The 18301-nt window shown below is 36.8% G+C and overlaps 1 protein-coding gene across 5 annotated transcripts; it reads right to left on the reverse strand.

The window, feature by feature from the left end:
- Nucleotides 1-840: 840 nt before the first annotated feature.
- On the reverse strand, nt 841-16116 carry LOC100255576 (histidinol-phosphate aminotransferase, chloroplastic). 5 transcript variants are annotated; one of them, XM_010666811.3, is made up of 10 exons: nt 15584-16116; nt 15172-15423; nt 14534-14617; nt 14223-14377; nt 13995-14092; nt 13666-13774; nt 8056-8213; nt 3752-3894; nt 3395-3535; nt 841-1299 (listed from the first exon to the last, which is right to left on the reverse strand). In XM_010666811.3, the coding sequence occupies exons 2-10, from the start codon at nt 15415-15417 to the stop codon at nt 1168-1170; spliced, it is 1266 nt and encodes a 421-aa protein (XP_010665113.1). In that variant the 5' UTR covers nt 15418-15423; nt 15584-16116; the 3' UTR covers nt 841-1167. The 5 variants fall into 5 exon arrangements, with proteins under 5 accessions (XP_010665113.1, XP_003634508.1, XP_010665115.1 ...); XM_003634460.4 differs by having other exon boundaries at nt 15588-16061; XM_010666813.3 differs by having other exon boundaries at nt 3395-3532; nt 15588-16050.
- Nucleotides 16117-18301: the final 2185 nt, after the last annotated feature.

Consider the following 18301-nt stretch of genomic DNA (forward strand, 5'->3'; position numbering starts at 1 on the left):
AATTTGAGAGAAGAATCAAATTGTGTAATTCTCTTATAGGGGTTGGGATCTCTTAGGCAAAATTTGTGTAAGTGTTGGGCCACTTAGAGAACAGTTTTGTACTCTTGTAATTGTTGAGTAATACAAGCTGGGATGGATCAAGAATTTTGTTGGGTTGCCTATATTACGTTGCTTTTGCTATGGCTTTCAAGAAGGTTGGCTAAAGTTGGTTCCTTAACATTGCATACTTAGAACTCATGTTGAATGAACTCTAAAATAGCTCACTGTGATTGCCAAAGGAGAACTAGTGAAGTTTGTTAAACCATAGGAAACGAACTAAAACAACTTTAGACCCAACGACCTTAACCCTGTCAAAAACTCCATAGCTCAGTTGTTGAGGTGGAGTGAAAAAATAATTAATTATTAAACACTAAAAAAAAAAAAGGGAACAATAATGAAGCCGGTTCTCATATCAAGCGTATAATCATTTTCAATACATTCCTAGTTCTTTTTAATTGTATTTGTCTAACCTACATAGGTGTATTGACCAGACACTCAAATTGACCACAGGAAGAACAAAGAAAAAAAATATATAAAATAAATACACCCTAATATTTTCTCCAACCCTACCTTTTGCAATTTTATTTCTCATTCATATAAAAGCCCTTCAACAAAAGCATAACACACCTTCAGCTTCCAGTCTTCAAACCTCTTCAGCATGTATTTTAGATTAGGCAACCAAACATGAACCACAGACCAAACTCTCGGCTCCAGATCATGAGATAAAGGAGAAGGCTGTGAGGGTGATCGTCTCCAAGCCTGTCAAGTTACGATATGCTGTAAAATCCAAGACACAGCTAATTGAAGTAATTTAAGGTATGATTATTCCAGACATGGACATCCAAACCCAGTAATTGCACCCATACAATATCAGGCCTTAATTAACTGCATACATCCGAAAAAAAATTTAAAATTTCTTTCAACAATCTCTTGATTGCCTCAATTAAAAGCAGATTGATAAATGCTGGATTTCCAAGTCCTATATGTTTTAGCAACAAGACAGAACCCTGCAGTTTGGTGTAGAAACAATGGGCTAATTCTTTCCTTTCATTTGCAAATGGTTGGAGGAATCGGACCTGTTGGTTGTCATTCCTACTGGTGCATGGAAGTTTGAACACCAGAATTCAATCAAGATAGGGAATTGAGGCACGCCATCAAGGCGTCTGTGTGTTCAGGCTTCCCAACAGAGACACGAACATATCCCTTCAATTCTTTGTTACTGTAGTGACGGATCATCACGCCCTTTTTTGCAAGATCATCCTACATTAAATATCAATTGTCAAAATGGATCATCATAACATATAGAGAATTAGTCTGTATGTAAAAAGTTAAGTATGTGTTTCGGTTGTAACAGGAAGGGTATACAAATGAACATTTCATGAGAAGCTTCATCCTCTGGGCTCAGGTCTAGATTATTTCTTATGAGTGGCACACTTTTAGCCAACACTCAGGAAATTTTAAAAACATGCAGAGAACATTAAATAATTACATTACTGCCCATCTTTTTAGAATTATGAGATTTTGATTCTACATGACCAGTACAAAATGTTCATGGAGAAAACAATTGCACCATGCAATTTTATTTTTGCACTAGTTTTGGAGGCTTCCTAGACGCCTCTAACCTTGGAGTCTCTTAAAGACAAGGGCTTCCTACTTCCCAGCACAAGCTCGCTTCAGTAGCAATTTCTGCTTCAGTCTTAAAAAATTTATGTTAAAGAGGTACATAACATGGTTTTCTACATTTTAACAGAAATTCGGGACTCAATGTTTATAGGCCAGTAAAGATGAATGCCAAATAATAATTATTCATTTTATAATGACATGTGGCAAGGAATCTCTTGGTTTCTCTGATAAAAGATAAACATCATTTTAACAAAGACATGTATCTGTCCTATAAATAGGTTTTTGCCATCCAAGAGAGGAATTCTGAAATTTTAGCAAGACTCTAGCAAAGATGTTTCACAAAATGAAAGCTCTAGAGCCTTTACAAAGAAAATTACAAGGGGATCCAAAGCCAGTTCCATGAAAATAAATATTAGAAAAAAGGTGTCCAAAACTTTTTCTGACTCTTCACAATAGGGATATGAGATACTTGGATAATGTTCCCGATAGCTCTTCATGATGTTTGAAATCAAAGCTACATAAGACTTGAAACATAGTTCAGGTAGCTTCTCTTACCCTATCACTACAGCCACCCTCAAGCATGCTCCCTAGTTCCCTCCCTCCTCCCTGAAGCTGAGGACCTCTTGTTCTCCTGTCACCTCAGCACTCATCTCAGTATTGACAATCTACACCAACTTCCTATCTAAAACATTAGAATTGAGAAGTGAGCTCCATGGGGAAGCTTCAGATATAGTGCTATAGCTTGTTATCCTACAAATGGTTGCATAGAATAAAAATGGATCTTCAACAACTAAGGGATTTTGGTAGAGCTCCGTTTGCCTATGTTGCTATTCACCTATTCATTTGGGCCTCATATTTCAATGGCACTGTCAAATAAGACTCTTAACATCTAGTCCTCAAGTATTCAGAAAAGAAATGAAATGAAGCTAATCCGCAACAACCATCTATTACAGTATCCTATACCAACACAACAAACCTGGTATGTTTGGACAAAGGAAACATAGCATCTTCCACTTGTCTCCATAACCTAGGTCGCTCTAAGTAGCCCGGAATTGTAAATCAACTATGGGGAAACAAAAAATTTATATAAATAATTAAAATTAGAAGAAGAAGAAATGTCTGAAATGTAGTTCTTTGGCATTGGTTCAGTATAAAGACTGACAGGTACACATTATAGGATTGAACCCTTCAGAAATATGTTCTTAATCCATGCATAATAAGTAACAAGATATAGGATCTATGGACCACCATCTTCATTATCATTATTCTATGCCAGCCTATACGATCTATTGTGCAACAAACATACACACACACATCCACACATCATACAGTTGGCATATATCCCAATTACAATGTGTGATTGGTGAACCCTTTACTGCCAAAAATTCTTTCACAAAATAATCCATCTTTTTCCAGTTAATTAATTTTGTAATGAAAAGTAAAGGGTCATTGGCAAAGAGCAAAGAAATAGATTCACCATTCCATTCCAATCAATTCACAGAGAGAAAGAACTAATGCCCCCTTCAAGTATCTTGATTGAAATACCTATAAATGGTATTTATCCAATGCAAACCATTACTATGTTAAACTAGATCAGTAGAAGAATAATCATGAACTGATTCTCTAATTATAACACGTGCAATTCATGAATTCCTTCCAGATCCCAATTCTAACAATTACTATATTAGACTACAGCCTAATCATGAACTCTGGGAGCAAAAAGTTAATTTACCTTTAGCTTCTTAGCATCCATACCAGATGTAACTTCACAAAGAATGAAATTAGAATAGCTTGGAAATGGGTTGAGAAATGGCACTTCTTTCAGAAGCTTATACAGCCTACCCCGCTCTTGTACCAAAGCTTCTTTCACCTTCTGGAAGATACAGTGAACTAGCATTAGAAATGATGTTCAAGATAAAGGGATACCGATTTATCCCTTATCTTGAAATTTTTCGGAACTAGTACTAGAAGTGGCATTCAAGATAAACGGATACTCATTATCCCCTATTTTGAAATGTTTGGTCCTATAAATGCAAGGGATAAAACCAGATACAACAAAAATAATACTAAAATAAAAGAAAAAAAGTACCTCCAAATAGGCGGGATTCTGCAATGCTGCACATGCAGAAACTTCAGCAGCAACAGAAACATTATATGGTTGCTTTGCTCTCCAAAGATACTCAATAATGCTCAAAGGAAATGCTCCATACCCCACACGGAGTCCAGCTAATCCTGCATCAGTGTTCATTTGAAATGTAAGAAGCTATTTAACATGAAAGGAAAGCTAACAAAAGAAGTTGTTTCCAAAAGTGGAATATAAAATTAATATGAGAGATGAACTATAAGACCAACATCTTCCATCTTCATGACCTCCAACTAGGCATGAATCATTAGACCTCAATCCATTTATTTACAATTAGGAAAGATCATATTTTAACTTTGAAGGACAAAAGCCCTTTCATCATGTTACTGCCATTATATTTATAGCCATCCAAGTCCTATATTTCCAAAGACAAATATTTGGGTCACAAGTTTCAAGGTTATTCTCCTACAGGTGACTACTTAGCAGGCCAATAGATCAATTAGTTGGAAGGCACATATGGGACCAGTGACAAGGATGACATGATTCAGGAAGCAAAACAAATGCACATCAGAAGAAAATGTCAAATTTTGTTGTTCACATGAAAAAATCTACATCCAGTCTACTCATGAAAATTGAGACACTAAAGATACTAGTCTTCAGAAATAATCTTCAGCTACATGCAACAAAGAAAAACAAATTTAGGGGAATTGTTAGAAGTCTGCCATTGAACCATGGGAGCTCGAATTATATATCAGCATAGATGAATTTTAATTGAATACCTTACAGAGATCCATGAATATAGGCTTTATAATTGCAGAAATTAAAATTATTATTTGCATATAATTTTTCTTTAATATATTCGGTTTCACAAAAAATAACTAAGTAGAAAAGGGAAAGGATTCGTCCAATATCAGTGAATGACCAAATTACAATACCCACTATTCATAAACATCCATCTCATATTTGCATCTCAAACTTTACTGTTAAATTAAGGTTTGGTTAATCTTGATTTTGATAAAATGATTTATTCTAAGAGTGTTTAGACAAGAAGATTTTCAAAGTGACAATTACAAAAATAAATCAAGCCAAAGGAAAATTAAGAAGAAAGAGAAAACCTTAAAGAGAAGATCAATCAAGACCATTTCTCTAGGATCTCTTTGTAAGGTTGTTGCATTAGAATCATTCATGTCATTTTTTACTTAAGCACCTAAAATCATCCAAGTGCCTAAATCAGTTTTATTTTTTTATAGATTAGATGAATAATCATTTTAAATAAAACCCATCTTTGTTTAATGCTATTATAGTTAAAAAGATTTTCACAATGCCAAGAAGTTATTTAGCCGAGTTTCCTTAAGGATCTTATGTTAAAGATGCAAAAATTGCAAAAACTATAAAGTTCATTTATGCATCTTTCAAGAATTTTTATAAAATTTGAGATTGATTGTTTCAAGGATAAAAACCAAATGTTTTGACATGCATCTAACAATCCAAGTCGTTGAAGGTTATTTGTGCATCATCTTCTCCCTTTTAAGCTTGTTTGACCAATGGTTGATCAATAGGTCGACCAATTGAACCAATAGGTTGGCTAGTCAAACCAAGAGGTCGATCAAGTCAACCAAGAGGTCAAACAGGTGGACCAAGAAGTCAACTAGTTGAACCAAGTAGCCAACCGACTCAAGAAAAGTTTCAAAGTGGCAAAAGCTTGTCTCAACCAGTTAAGGTGTAACCTTGACCAGTTGAGGACCGGTCGAATCGATGATCAACTAGTCGAGCTCCTATGACTTAATGGTCACTTTGTGTATCTTCTACCATCCAACGACTAGTAGCTGATTCGGCTGGTTGGTCAACTGATCAACCAATCAAACCTAAACTATGTTTAACAAATAGTTTGAGCTTTCAACTCCTATTTAAAGGCTCCAATCCAAACTTCTTGTATTGATGGGGGAAGAAATCTAAATCATTCTTAAATATTACTTTAAGTCTTAGGGGAGTGTTTTTAGAGCGCACTTGCTTTTAAACTTGCATTTCATCTTAATGCACCGTTCAACCCTAATTTCCTTGTATTCCATTGTGTCAAATTGTAAACTAGGAGTTTTATTCTTATCAAATATTTTCTTGTATACCTTGTAAGGTGGGTTAAGTATGGGGTATCACTTAAAGGAAAAATCTAAGTGTGAGATATCACTTAGGGTTTTCTATTTGCCAAATGTGAGATATCACTTAGGGTTTGCTAAGTGTGGGATATTACTTGGAGTTCAAGCGTGAGGCATCTCTTAAGGAAAATTACAAGTGTCCATTAGAGCCGATTAGTCTAAGTGTAAAGCTAGAAAGCTTGGTTTGAAAGTCTTGGTATAGTGGAACCTCAAGCTTGAGATTGAAGCTAGAGAAGAGTGGATACAAGTCAAGATTTTTTCGAACCATCATAAATCTTGAGTTTGCATCTCTCTCTTTCCTACTCTATTTATCTACAATTGCTTTTATATAGATTTTTATCATATTATTGCTTATAATATTACTTGAATTCTATAATTGTTAAATTTCTAAAAAGCAACCATCACCTTATTTGCCCCCCTTGTAGGATGATTAATTTAGATTGGTATAGCTAGAATCCTAACAATTGGTATCAGAGTTTAACCACTAGTTTAGGACTTAACCAACTTAGAGGTATTACTATCCAATCTTGCTTAACACTCATGGAAGGGTTTTCCATCTATAGACCCTCATTCATTATGGGTGAGAATTATTCCTATTGGAAAACAAAAAATGACTTAATTTTTGAAGTCCATTAATTATGGTTTGTGGGAAGCCATTCAAAATGGTTATCATGTTCCTGCAAAATTTGAAAATGGAATGACTTTTCCAAAGCCAAACTATGAGTGGGATGGGCTAGAAAAGAGAAATGCACAACTAAATGTTAATGTTATATGTTATCTTCATTGTGCATTAGACAAAAATGAATAAAATAAGATCTCTCAATGTGAAACAACAAAAGATATTTGGAGACTCCTAAAGATAACCCATGAAAGCACTAATCAAGTAAAAGAATCTAAGATAAACATTCTTATATATAATTTTTTATAAGTAAAGAAGAGTATTTATATTAAAAAGAGGCGCTAAAATAATGGTCCGTGATATAGAAAAAAGATACACTCACCCCCTTCCAACTGAAACAAAAAACTATCCAAAATGATATACAAGAAACAACCTCTCCCTCAATGGGAGCCCACCCAATCAATGAAATCAATTAATGTCGAAGGACCATCTTTTATAAACATCTTAGTCTCCAACCAAAGTAAGTACACAAAAGAACCTTTTAGCCTTTGGATGGACAACATGTTGTCTTTAAAGGCAATTTTGTTCCTTGCTTTCCAAACTGTCCAAAAAATGCATTAGGGGCCCACTCTCCAAACTTTCTTATGCTTTTTACCCACAAAAGACTCATTCCAACTCAAAAGGGTTTCCTTAACCGAAGAAGGAAACACCCATGAAACTCCAAAAAGAGTAAAAACATCTCCTACAAACCCCTTGTCTTTACACAATGGAGAAGTGATCTATGGATTCTTCATTCATTTGACAAAGACAACACCTATTTGCTAAAGCCCATCCCCTCTTTTGAGTTGGTCCAAAGTCAAAGTTTTTCCCCATGAGATTTCTCATCCTTCTTTGCTAACTCCTTTTTCTATATATGATAGCATTCTTGTTTCTTGTAAAAAAATTTCAACATTGGGGTTAATTTACGGACAAAAAATACTATATACATGTAAATGCACATGTTAGCATATATATATGGCTCATTGGTATAAGAAAAATAATGTATGAAACACACCAACTCTTTTTCTAAACACCCCAAGGACAATTGGGGTACATTTGAGAATGTTTTCAAAAACATTTCTCTAATATTTTTTAAAACAAAAGTTTGTTTGGGAACTTAGAATATTCTCAACTTGCTTTTGTATTTCCAAATATTTCATAAAAATAACTTTTAGCTATAATGTTTTATCTTCAATCATTCTTCATATTTGTACAATTAATTCTTAAAACAATTCCCATAAAACAAGAGAAAACAACTTAAAAATAAAATAAAATATGTTCTCAAAAAACACTGCTTTCATAACAATCCCCAAAAACCTGTCTTGGGAACAACCAACAACCAAACACGTTTTTATGTTTTTTTGTTCTCAAAAACAAAAAAAAAAAAAAAGTTCCCAAACATAGCCTTAAACTCTTAAACTTTTCCACCCATCCTATTCTATACATACATTTCCACATACAATTGCCTCATTAGTGTAAGAGAAAGATTATGAACATACCAGCTCTTTTGCTAAATGTCCTCAGGACAATTAAATTCTCAAACTTCTTCACCCATCCCATCCTAGACTTAATTCCTGAAAATTCAATGTATGCTTCATCCAGCACGACCAAAATAGGCAGTTCAAGGATCTTCAAGAGAATTTCATCATTGATAATACTGCAAAGTAAGAAGCAAGATGGCAATAAAATATTTCAGGACAGAATCTGAAGAAAGTTTGCAAAACAATGGCATAGAGTGTTAAACATGATATGTTCAAAGCATGTAGTTTGTTGACTCCCTGGATCAGCATAACCACAATATAATTATAGTAACAATCTAAATTTGAACTATTGATCAGTTATATTATTCCAGAGGGTTTTGACCTTTTGGGTTGGGAATTCATGAGATGTAAGTTGAAGAAGTTAGCTAAAATTGGTGAGGTCTCTAAGAGTGGAACAGAGGCTTCTCGGCCATTGGGAGGAGGGCATGGACGGCATGGACTTTCTCTTGTTAGACCTGATTTAAGCTATGTGAATGCAACTAAGAGATTGGCAACAGGGGAAAGAAACAGGAGTGAAGAAGTGTGGATTGAAGTTGGAAATGAGGCCTACACCTCGAAGCTGAAAGATCTCAACCGTTTTTTGGTGGGAAGATGGGATGCGGAGGATGAGAAGGGACCCGACTTAAGGGTGGTGGAGATTTGGGCTAACACCCAGTGGAGCTTCTGTGGTAAAGTGAGGGTAGCTGCATTAAGAGATGCATTGTTCCTTTTTGAATTTTCCAATAGGGGTGATGCTCAAAGAGTCGCCTGCTCAAGGGGGTTCGCTTATCCCTAGACTGGTGGGCTCCAACTATGGGGTGTTCAAGAGTGGAGTTTCAGAGGGATGTTTCCTGGGTGAGAATCCCAGGGCTACCTCTTCAGTTTTGGTGCATGGAGTTCTTCAGAAGAGTGGGGGATGCCTGTGGGGGTTTTGTTGATGTGGATGAGGAGACCAAAAAGTCTCGCTACAGAAGGGGAGCTAGAATTTTAGTTAAAAACAATGGGAAGGAGGTGCCTGGAAGATTAGAGGTGATAGCTGGACTCGCCTCATTCTCTATTCCGTTGTGGTGGGAGGACTCGGTATGGTTCTCAGCACTTCAGGTTGCAGATGAACCAGTGAGCAAGACGAGTAACGATCCATCTGAACAGGGAGAAGGAGGGTGTGACCCATGTTCTAAGAAGCGAGTGAAAGAGATGCACTATGGAGGAGGAAATCCCGCTGCAGGTGTTGGCGATAGAGTGACAGGCTGGGAGATCCAGATTCCCGAGGATAAAGCTAGGAAAAAAGACGGGGGAGGTCTTGTTTCCCTGCAAGAGGTGATCGGGCTGGTGAAGGAGACGCCTGACGCAGCAAAAGGTGGGGCGGCTGAAGTGATAAGGAAGGACAAAATGAAGCTTTTTGAAAAAGGTAGATCTGTTGAGGCAGGAAAGGCTGGAAAGGATGGGCCAAGCTCCAAGCGGGCTGAATTGGAGAACCAGCTAGGAGGGCCTGCCTGCTCTAGGATGCCCAGCTCCCACAGGACCAAAAATCCTTTGAAGAAAGTGGTCTTGGGCCGCCTTAAAAGGGAGGGGAGATGGGCTGGGTCATTTAAGCCCAATAGTTCTTGGGAGCCCAGCACCCACAAGGCCCAAAGTCTTTTTAAGAGAATGGGTATGGGCTGCTTTAAAAAGGAGGGGAGATGGGTTGGGTCAACTAGGCCCAATAGATTAAAAGAAGGTATAAAAGGGTCAGCCCATGTATCAGTCCTAGGGCTCCCTTTCTCTGCTGCTGGGGAGAACAAGGAGGAGCTCCAGACGCCGCCAAGGTGTACCAGGGATTTCTCGATGCAGGAGGCGCCGGCGCTGGGTCAAGATCGAAACGCCCCGCCGTGGAAGAGTTGTACATCAGGTATGTACCCCATCTCGACTATTCTTGGGGGGGTCTCAGGGGAATCGTCTGGCCCTTCTTCTTCTTCTTCTTCTCTTCCCGGGATGGGGGATTCCATGGGGATCTCGCAGTCAAGGCAGCTTGAGGAGACGATTGAAGACCCCCTGGAGACCGAACTGCCGCTTTGCATGGTCCTCAAGGATGGACGTTCCTTCTCTCTGCCAGGTAATGAAGGGGCCAGTTGCCAAGAGGGAGGGATAGGGGCCGTATCCCTTCGGTCTCGAGAAGGTGAGGTCCAGACGCCACATCTTCAGATTATTGGAGTAGGAGAAAAGGAAAACAATAAATCCCCTTGGATAAATAAGAAATTCCTAGGCTTCTGCAAGTCGGTGGGGGTCTCGATTGAAGGTTTTGAGGAGGATATTTTGAGAATTCTCAAGAAGATTGAGAATAGGAGATGCTTCATCAGGAAGTCTAATGAGAAAAAAAGAGGCACATTGTCGGGTTCAAGGAAGGAAAGAGAGTTGAAGAAGCTCGTCAGCACCATTAACTATGATGGAGTGGCTGGAAGAGAGACAGAGGAAGGGGAGCTAGGAAGGCAAATGATCGTGGTTCCTTATGAATGGTGGCAGTCTTACATTTTTAGGGGGAGTCCAAGCTTTGTGATAGCAAAGAAGCTTCAGGATCTGAAACACGACCTGAAGTTGTGGAATAAAGAATCCCTTGGCGATGTTTCAGTTAAGAAGAATGCAGCCTGGGAGAAGTTAAAATATTGGGACAATTTAGAAAGTCTTGGCTCTCTCTCTGAGGAAGATAGGAGGAGTCAAGGGACAGCCAGAGATGAATTTAATCATTGTGCCATCCTCGAAGAAATCTCTTGGAGGTAGAAGTCAAGGGCCCTTTGGCTGAAGGAGGGAGATAACAACACCAAGTTTTTCCATCGGATGGCTAATGCTAGGAGAAGGGGAAACTTTATCAGTAGCCTAACAGTTAGGGGTATTAGGCTGAGTAAAGAGGAGGAGCTTAAAGAAGGGATTGGGTCTTACTTTAAGTCTATGTTTGAGGACCCCATAGTGAGAAGACCAGAAGTGGAGTCTGGTCTATTTAATACTCTTGATTCCTTGGATAATGATATTTTGGAGAGGCAATTCTCGAACGAGGAGGTGCTCAGAGCTCTCTCTGATCTGGGGGGAGACAAGGCGCTAGGGTCGGATGGCTTTACGCTGGCTTTCTGGAAGACCTGCTGGCCTATTGTTGGGGGGGAAGTGATACAGGTCTTTGAGGAGCTCCACTCGCAGAATGTGATCTTTCGAAGCCATAATGCAACCTTCTTAGTGTTGATCCCGAAGAAAGAGGGGGCTAGTGATGTGCAGGATTATAGACCAATCAGTCTAGTGGGGAGTCTTTATAAAATTATTGCTAAAGTTCTAGCAAATAGATTGAAAGGAGTAATGGGAAAATTGGTTTCGAATAGTCAGAATGCTTTTGTAGAAGGGAGGCAGATTTTGGACGCTGTTTTGGTGGCTAATGAGGCGATAGACTCAAGGAAGAGAAGTGTTGGGACAGGCTTAGTGTGCAAATTGGACATTGAGAAGGCTTATGACCACGTAAACTGGAGGTTCCTCATGTCAGTCTTGGAGAAGATGGGTTTTGGTCCAAAATGGCGTAAATGGATTTTTTGTTGCATATCGACTGTGAGAATGGCAGTGTTAGTGAATGGTACTCCCACAGATTTCTTCTCAACGTTTAGGGGCCTAAGGCAAGGTGATCCACTCTCACCTTATTTGTTTGTGTTGATCATGGAAGCGCTCAGTAGTTTAATTTCAAGAGCTGAAGAGAATGGTTTTATTAGGGGCTTCAAGGCAACGGGAAGACGGGGAGAAGGGGTGTCAGTCTCCCACCTATTGTTTGCTGATGATACTCTCCTTTTTTGTGAGGATGATAGGGATCAACTGATTTTTTGGAAGTGGGTTGTTATCTGCTTTGAAGTAGTTTCAGGTCTAAAAATTAATTTGCAGAAAAGCGAAATTATTCCAATTGGGGGAGTGGAAGAGGTGGATAGAGCTGCTGCAGTTTTCGGGTGTAAAGTGGGGAATCTCCCTACGAATTATCTAGGCCTACCTCTTGGAGCATCCCACAAGTCGTGTAGAGTTTGGGATGGGGTAGAAGAAAGATTCAAGAGAAAGTTGGCTATGTGGAAAAAACAATATCTCTCTAAGGGAGGTCGTCTTACCCTCATAAAGAGCACACTCTCAAATCTCCCTATCTACTTCATGTCTCTTTTTGTCATCCCAAGGAAAGTGAGACTTAGATTGGAAAAAATTCAAAGGGAGTTCTTGTGGGGAGATATGGAGGAAAGAAGGAAGATCCACTTGGTGAGATGGGAGGTTATTTGTAAAGATATGAGGCATGGAGGGTTGGGGTTAAGGTACTTGAAGGATTTCAATCATGCTTTGCTCGGGAAATGACTATGGAGATTTCCTATAGAAAGGGAGAGTTTTTGGAGAAGAGTCATTGTTGGTAAATTTGGGGAGGTACAAGGTGGGTGGACCACTAGAGAGGTGAGAGAGTCTTACGGGACGGGCCTTTGGAAAGACATTAGGAAGGGTTGGGAGGAATTCTTTCTCAGAACTAGGATTCATATTGGAAATGGGAGACGAACCAGATTTTGGTGGGACATGTGGGTAGGAGATTCTAAGCTAAAGGATCTCTTCCCTTTGCTGTTTAGAATTGCAGCTAATAATTCTGCAATAGTGGCTGATCTGTGGGGAAGACAAGAAGGTGGAGGTGGGGGTTGGGAGGTGCACTTTAGAAGACCCTTTCAAGATTGGGAGTTAGAGGAGGTGAACCGCTTTTTGGGTTACATTTCTACAGTAAGGGTGCAAGAAGGGGAGGATTTTTTGGTTTGGAAAATTGAGAGAAAAGGAACGTTTAAGGTAAACTCTTATTATAGGTCTTTGAAGGAAGACAATAGCCCTTTATTTCCAGAAAAGGAGGTTTGGGGTTCGTATGCCCCTTTAAGAACTCGTTTTTTTGCTTGGGAAGCAGTTTGGGGTAAAATTTCCACTATAGATATGCTAATGAGGAGGGGTTGGTCTATGGCTAATAGATGCAACCTGTGCAAAGAAAATGAGAAAACGGCAAACCACATCCTAATTCATTGTGGTAAGACAAGGGATCTTTGGAACTTATTGTTTTCTTCGTTTGGGTTGGGGTGGTGTGGGTGCTCCCGGATTCCGTGAGAAATTTGCTTCTTGAGTGGAAAATGAAAGGCATGGGGAAGAAAAGGAGTGTAGTTTGGAAAATGGCGCCTATTTGTCTGTTTTGGTGTATTTGGGGAGAGCGAAATCGAAGAACCTTCCTAGAGGAAGAGATGACAAATACGAGCTTGAGGAAACTTTTTCTTCGATCCCTGCTTGAATGGTCTCAACAATTTGTGGACTTGGACTTGGACTATCTATCTTTTCGGAATTTGATGGGTGATAGGGTTGTTGCTTAGCTTATCCTTTTTAGACTTTATTTTTCTCTTGTTGCCTTGTTTTGGGCCTTCTTTGTATACAGCTTGTGTACTTAGGGAGTGCCCCCTGTTTTCTGGCCTTTTTTTTAATCTAATGGTTCTCTTTGTCTATCAAAAAAAATAAACAAGAAGAAAATATGTCACCATTTTGGTACTTTGTATCCTAAAAAATAACGTTTGTGAAACAGTAACAATTGAGAATTACCTTCCATCTGGGTTGTTGGGAGAAGTTAGGAATATGCATTTTGGTTTCTCCTTCTCAACAACATCAGCAATGGCCTCTAAATTCAGACTGAAGTCTGAATTCCTCGGTACTGCAGTGTCATATGAAAATTTATGACATCATAAATGTCTGACATGATTTGACAAAGAAAAATAAGGCAACTAAAGAACATAAATGGCAGATTTTTAGCAAATAAATGTAGATGACAACTAACAGGTTAGGAAACCATGTTTAAGAAGAGGGACCATAAAGTAGAAATCTTCAAAATAGAAAGAATTATAATATTTAAAGCAAGAAAGTGTAAACTTTACCTTTGAGAACAAGTGCCCCATTAACAGCAGCATCAAATTCATACATTGTGAAAGTTGGCGGACAATCCACAATCTTGTCACCAGGATCCAGTACACATCTGTAATAGAGGTCAATGCAATAATAAACAAAATAAACAATTGGGAATTGGTAGAATTAAATAGAAACTACAAACCAAAGATCAATATAATTTTAAAGCTCAAGTAAACACAAAATCTTCCATTTCTAACCGCATAATCAAATCAATGAGCTCATCTGCACCACATCCGGCAAGAATATAATCAGACTCAATGCCTGAATCTTCTGCAAGTGCACCTCGTAATCGACGGCTTTCAGGGTCAGGATAAACATATGGGAATTTCAATGACCCCAAAGCTTCAAATACCTAATAACATTTGGAAAGCAATACATAATTGTATACTTCACAGTCAAAAGTGCCTAACAGCTTCAAAAATTAAGTCTTGAAACTCATTTAAAAGGTTATGAAGTCCGGAACATCTTTGGTACCAAAACTAAGTTTTCAATCATGTGTCTCACTTGCCTCTGGGGGTGGACCGTAAGGGTTTTCATTTGCATCTAGCTTGACAATATCTTCAGGCTTCCTGCCAAGACGTGATGACAAAACCTGTATTAATAATAAACACATTTCATTCAATTTGAAAGCTGAATTATTAATTAACATGACTATTTATTCAAGTGCCTCATTAACCATGCATAATTACTAAGTGCCCTATACCCCACTCATCCAAAACTTGAAAATCTGTAGGAAACTTCAATATTACCATAAGAACCCATCAAACACAAACGGCACACCTGAAAGAATATGAATAATGAACAAATACTCCAATGTATTATTTATACATTCAATCCATTTAAAAACCCAAAGTAGTAAACAAAACATTTCTATCAAAACAAATATACAAAACATCCAAAAACCCAAAGTAGTAAAGACATTTCTATCAAGCCAAGGCCAACATCAAAAAAAAATTATTGTATGCCAGCATTGTTCATCCAAAAATAAAAATAAAAATAATAATGATCATCAGCAAGCATGAACTTTTGGACTGATATATGACTAGCAACTGACCAAGATTATGCAACCAAAGTTTGAATTACCCAACAGAATCAGCAATAAAAATAAATAAACAAATAAACGTCAAATGGATTAATTTTAATTACCTCAAAAGGCAAAATGGGTTGATAAGGTGACAAATTCTTGAGATGGGGTCGGATGAATGAGTCTCCAGTTAGGCGTTCCTGGACCTCGCTGGCCTGTTTTACAGGCATGGCGGAGGTCATACAAGTAACCCCCTTGCGCCTTCCCTCAAATGAACAAATGGGTGCTCGGGGTTCCAATAAGTGAATATCAGTATTGTGTTTGACCACACAAAGAGAGGAAATATCGTAGATATTAATCACACCCATCAAAATCTGCACATTTTTAACTCAAAAGACTCAGGAAATTTTTAACATTATTTAGCAATACCCAAACACAAATTTCACATATTAAAAGAGTGCTCTTTCAACCTATACAAATGGGAATTCAAAGAAAAGTAACAAATAGAAACAGAACTGGTGTGCGTGTGAAGACCTACTCAATGGGTGGTGGCAGCAAGAGAGCAGTGAGAAATGAAAATCGTATAAACCCTAGTGATTAGATATTATCTCTTTTTCCTTTCTGGAATTACCCTCCATAAATGATGTCTGAAAACCCTAATCTAACAATTTTCATTCTGGGTCAAATTTGGAGGCTTGTTCGGGCTAAAGGTCAACCCCAGTCCAACCCGATTCCAAGACCATCCAACAGAAGCCCACCTACCCAACGAGTTCGGCCCCAGCTCAATTTTCTAAACGTGGGTTTACAACTTTTTTTCTTGGGAACCAAGCAGTTGCCGAGTTGTTTAATTTTCAGATTCCGCCTTGACCTTCTTGACCATTTCCTTTAATCTATAACTATAACAAAGTGGGATAGGCCCAAACTTTTGTTTCTTCCCCTTTTTCTTCATTTCTCGACAACCAAACGGGACCCAAATCCTTGGATTTTTGGGAATAAACCCACGCCTTTGCTCACGTCCTTCAGTGTAAATTTGTACAGACTTGAACGTATTTTATTCCTGCCCTTACCCAACAAAGCTATTTGAAGAGTACACTTCTATTTTCATTGGTTCTTTTAATATGTTTGGTTTCCAAAATTATTATAAAAAATACATGTTAAATTAAATAATTTTTTTGTTTGATTTATTAAAATATTAAAAAAAAAGTTAAAATTAATTAAAAAATTTATGTAATTTTTAATTATTTAAGTTTTATATTAAAAAAAATAAGGTTTTATTTTATATCATTTTTTAAAATAGTTCTGAAAAATAATTTTTTGAAATTGTTTTTTGATGTTTTGTAAAATAAATATCTATTTTGGAATTGAAATGTTTTTAACATATTTTCTAATTTTTACTTATATTTTAAAAATAACTTTTATATATAATGTTTTATATTTAATTATTATTCATGTTTATATATGATTATTTTTTAAAGTAGTACTTTGAAAATAATTGAAATTTAAAAATAAAAAATAAAAAAATAAAAAAAGTCCTCTAAAACACTCAATTTTTCATTTTTAAGAATAGAAAAAAAAAAATTCTTCTAATTAGTAAACGTGTTTTTCTGTTGTTTCTTTCTAAATAACAAAAAATTGTTTTTCAAAAATATAAAATTAATTAATTAACTTTCAATTATTATTTTTTCTTTTTTTTCTTTTTTTTCTTTTTTTTGTCTGCATCTTTCCTCAAAATTTTCAAGAATTTCATCCTTCTTTAAAAATCCACCCTCACCCTCCTACCCCATTCATCATCGGTTTGTTAACAAACACGCTGTATATTCAAAAAAAAATTTGCAAAGTCCCTCAAATATTTTCTAATTTCTATCATATGACCGGCTAATTTTGCAACATATGTCGAGTGAAGCTTCAAAAGAAAGTCATTCACATTGACTTTTACCGGTTTTAGATTGATTTATACCCATAAAATCATATTTTAATAAATTTTACAAATTTGACCTTAGCTGCTTTTTGTTACAATTGATTTTTTCTAATACAATTAAAAGTAAATTTGTAAATAAATAAATATGTAAGTAAAGAAGCTAAAATTCTTCAAGAAAAAATGAAGATTTTATTCCACCATCTTTTAGATATAGAGATGGATTTTTTGCAATTTTATTATAGATTTAGAGAGTGATCTCGTTGATTTAGGTGTATTAGAATTATACGAAAGATCTAAGTCATGAATTTCATGCAATTAAATAAAATGTTCACCATTTGTTTATAAACTTAGGCAATGCATTTGAAGTTGTAGTATACTACCTCTTGGTCAAAGGGATGATTTATCTTAGTTATCAGAATGAGTTTCCATGGTGAGTGTTATTAATGTGTATGGTTACACATTGAATAAGACTTATGGTGAGTTATAAACATTAGCTATTAGGTAGTCATGACTTCTCCAAGCTACTATGTAGAACGAGTTCTTCTCACCTTGAGAGGATACTAAGTTTGTGTTAAAGTTTTTAATGACTTTGACCTAAGTGAGATCCTAAGTTAGTCATATATCCCATATGAACTGAGTCACTATTTATTGAGGTTAGTAACATATAAGTATTTTCAAAATAGACATCATAATATCTCATTAGTAGAGACAACATGACCCTTGTGTGATTTTTGTTCCGATAAAGCCCTTAAAAACATGACATGATGTAAAGAATTTAGAATGCATTATTTATTTAATAATATTCTAGTTTCACTTTTATCTATCATATTTCATAATGGTACTTTATGAACATTTTTGTCTAGTATCTCTTGCATTATACATAACTTAGGTGCATTAAGAATTGCATGAAAGATTCAAGTTATGGGTTTCTTGCAAGTAAATGACTTGTTCACGGTTTGGTTTGGAGGGATGGTTTATCTTGACAATTGGAATGGGATTCCCATGGTGAATGCACTAGTATGTATAGTTGTGCATTGGACAAAACCTACGGTGAGTCATGACTTAAAATTATCAAGTAGTCATGATTTCACCAAGTTGCTTCATTGTGTGTCTTTCAACCTTGAAAGAATATTGAGTTTGTGTTAAAGTTAGCAATGACTTTGATCTATGGATAAGATCCTAAGCTGATATAGATTCAGTCACTATTAATAGAAGTCGATAATAATAGAAACTTTCAATAAAGACACTATGATATCTCATAAGATTGAGACATAGTGTCTTCTTGAGTGATCCTTAAGAGGTACATTCATATAAATTATGGTCATAATAGTTCT

The sequence above is a fragment of the Vitis vinifera genome, chromosome 18, assembly GCF_030704535.1.
Source record: "Vitis vinifera cultivar Pinot Noir 40024 chromosome 18, ASM3070453v1".
In the NCBI taxonomy this organism is placed as follows: Eukaryota; Viridiplantae; Streptophyta; class Magnoliopsida; order Vitales; family Vitaceae; genus Vitis; species Vitis vinifera.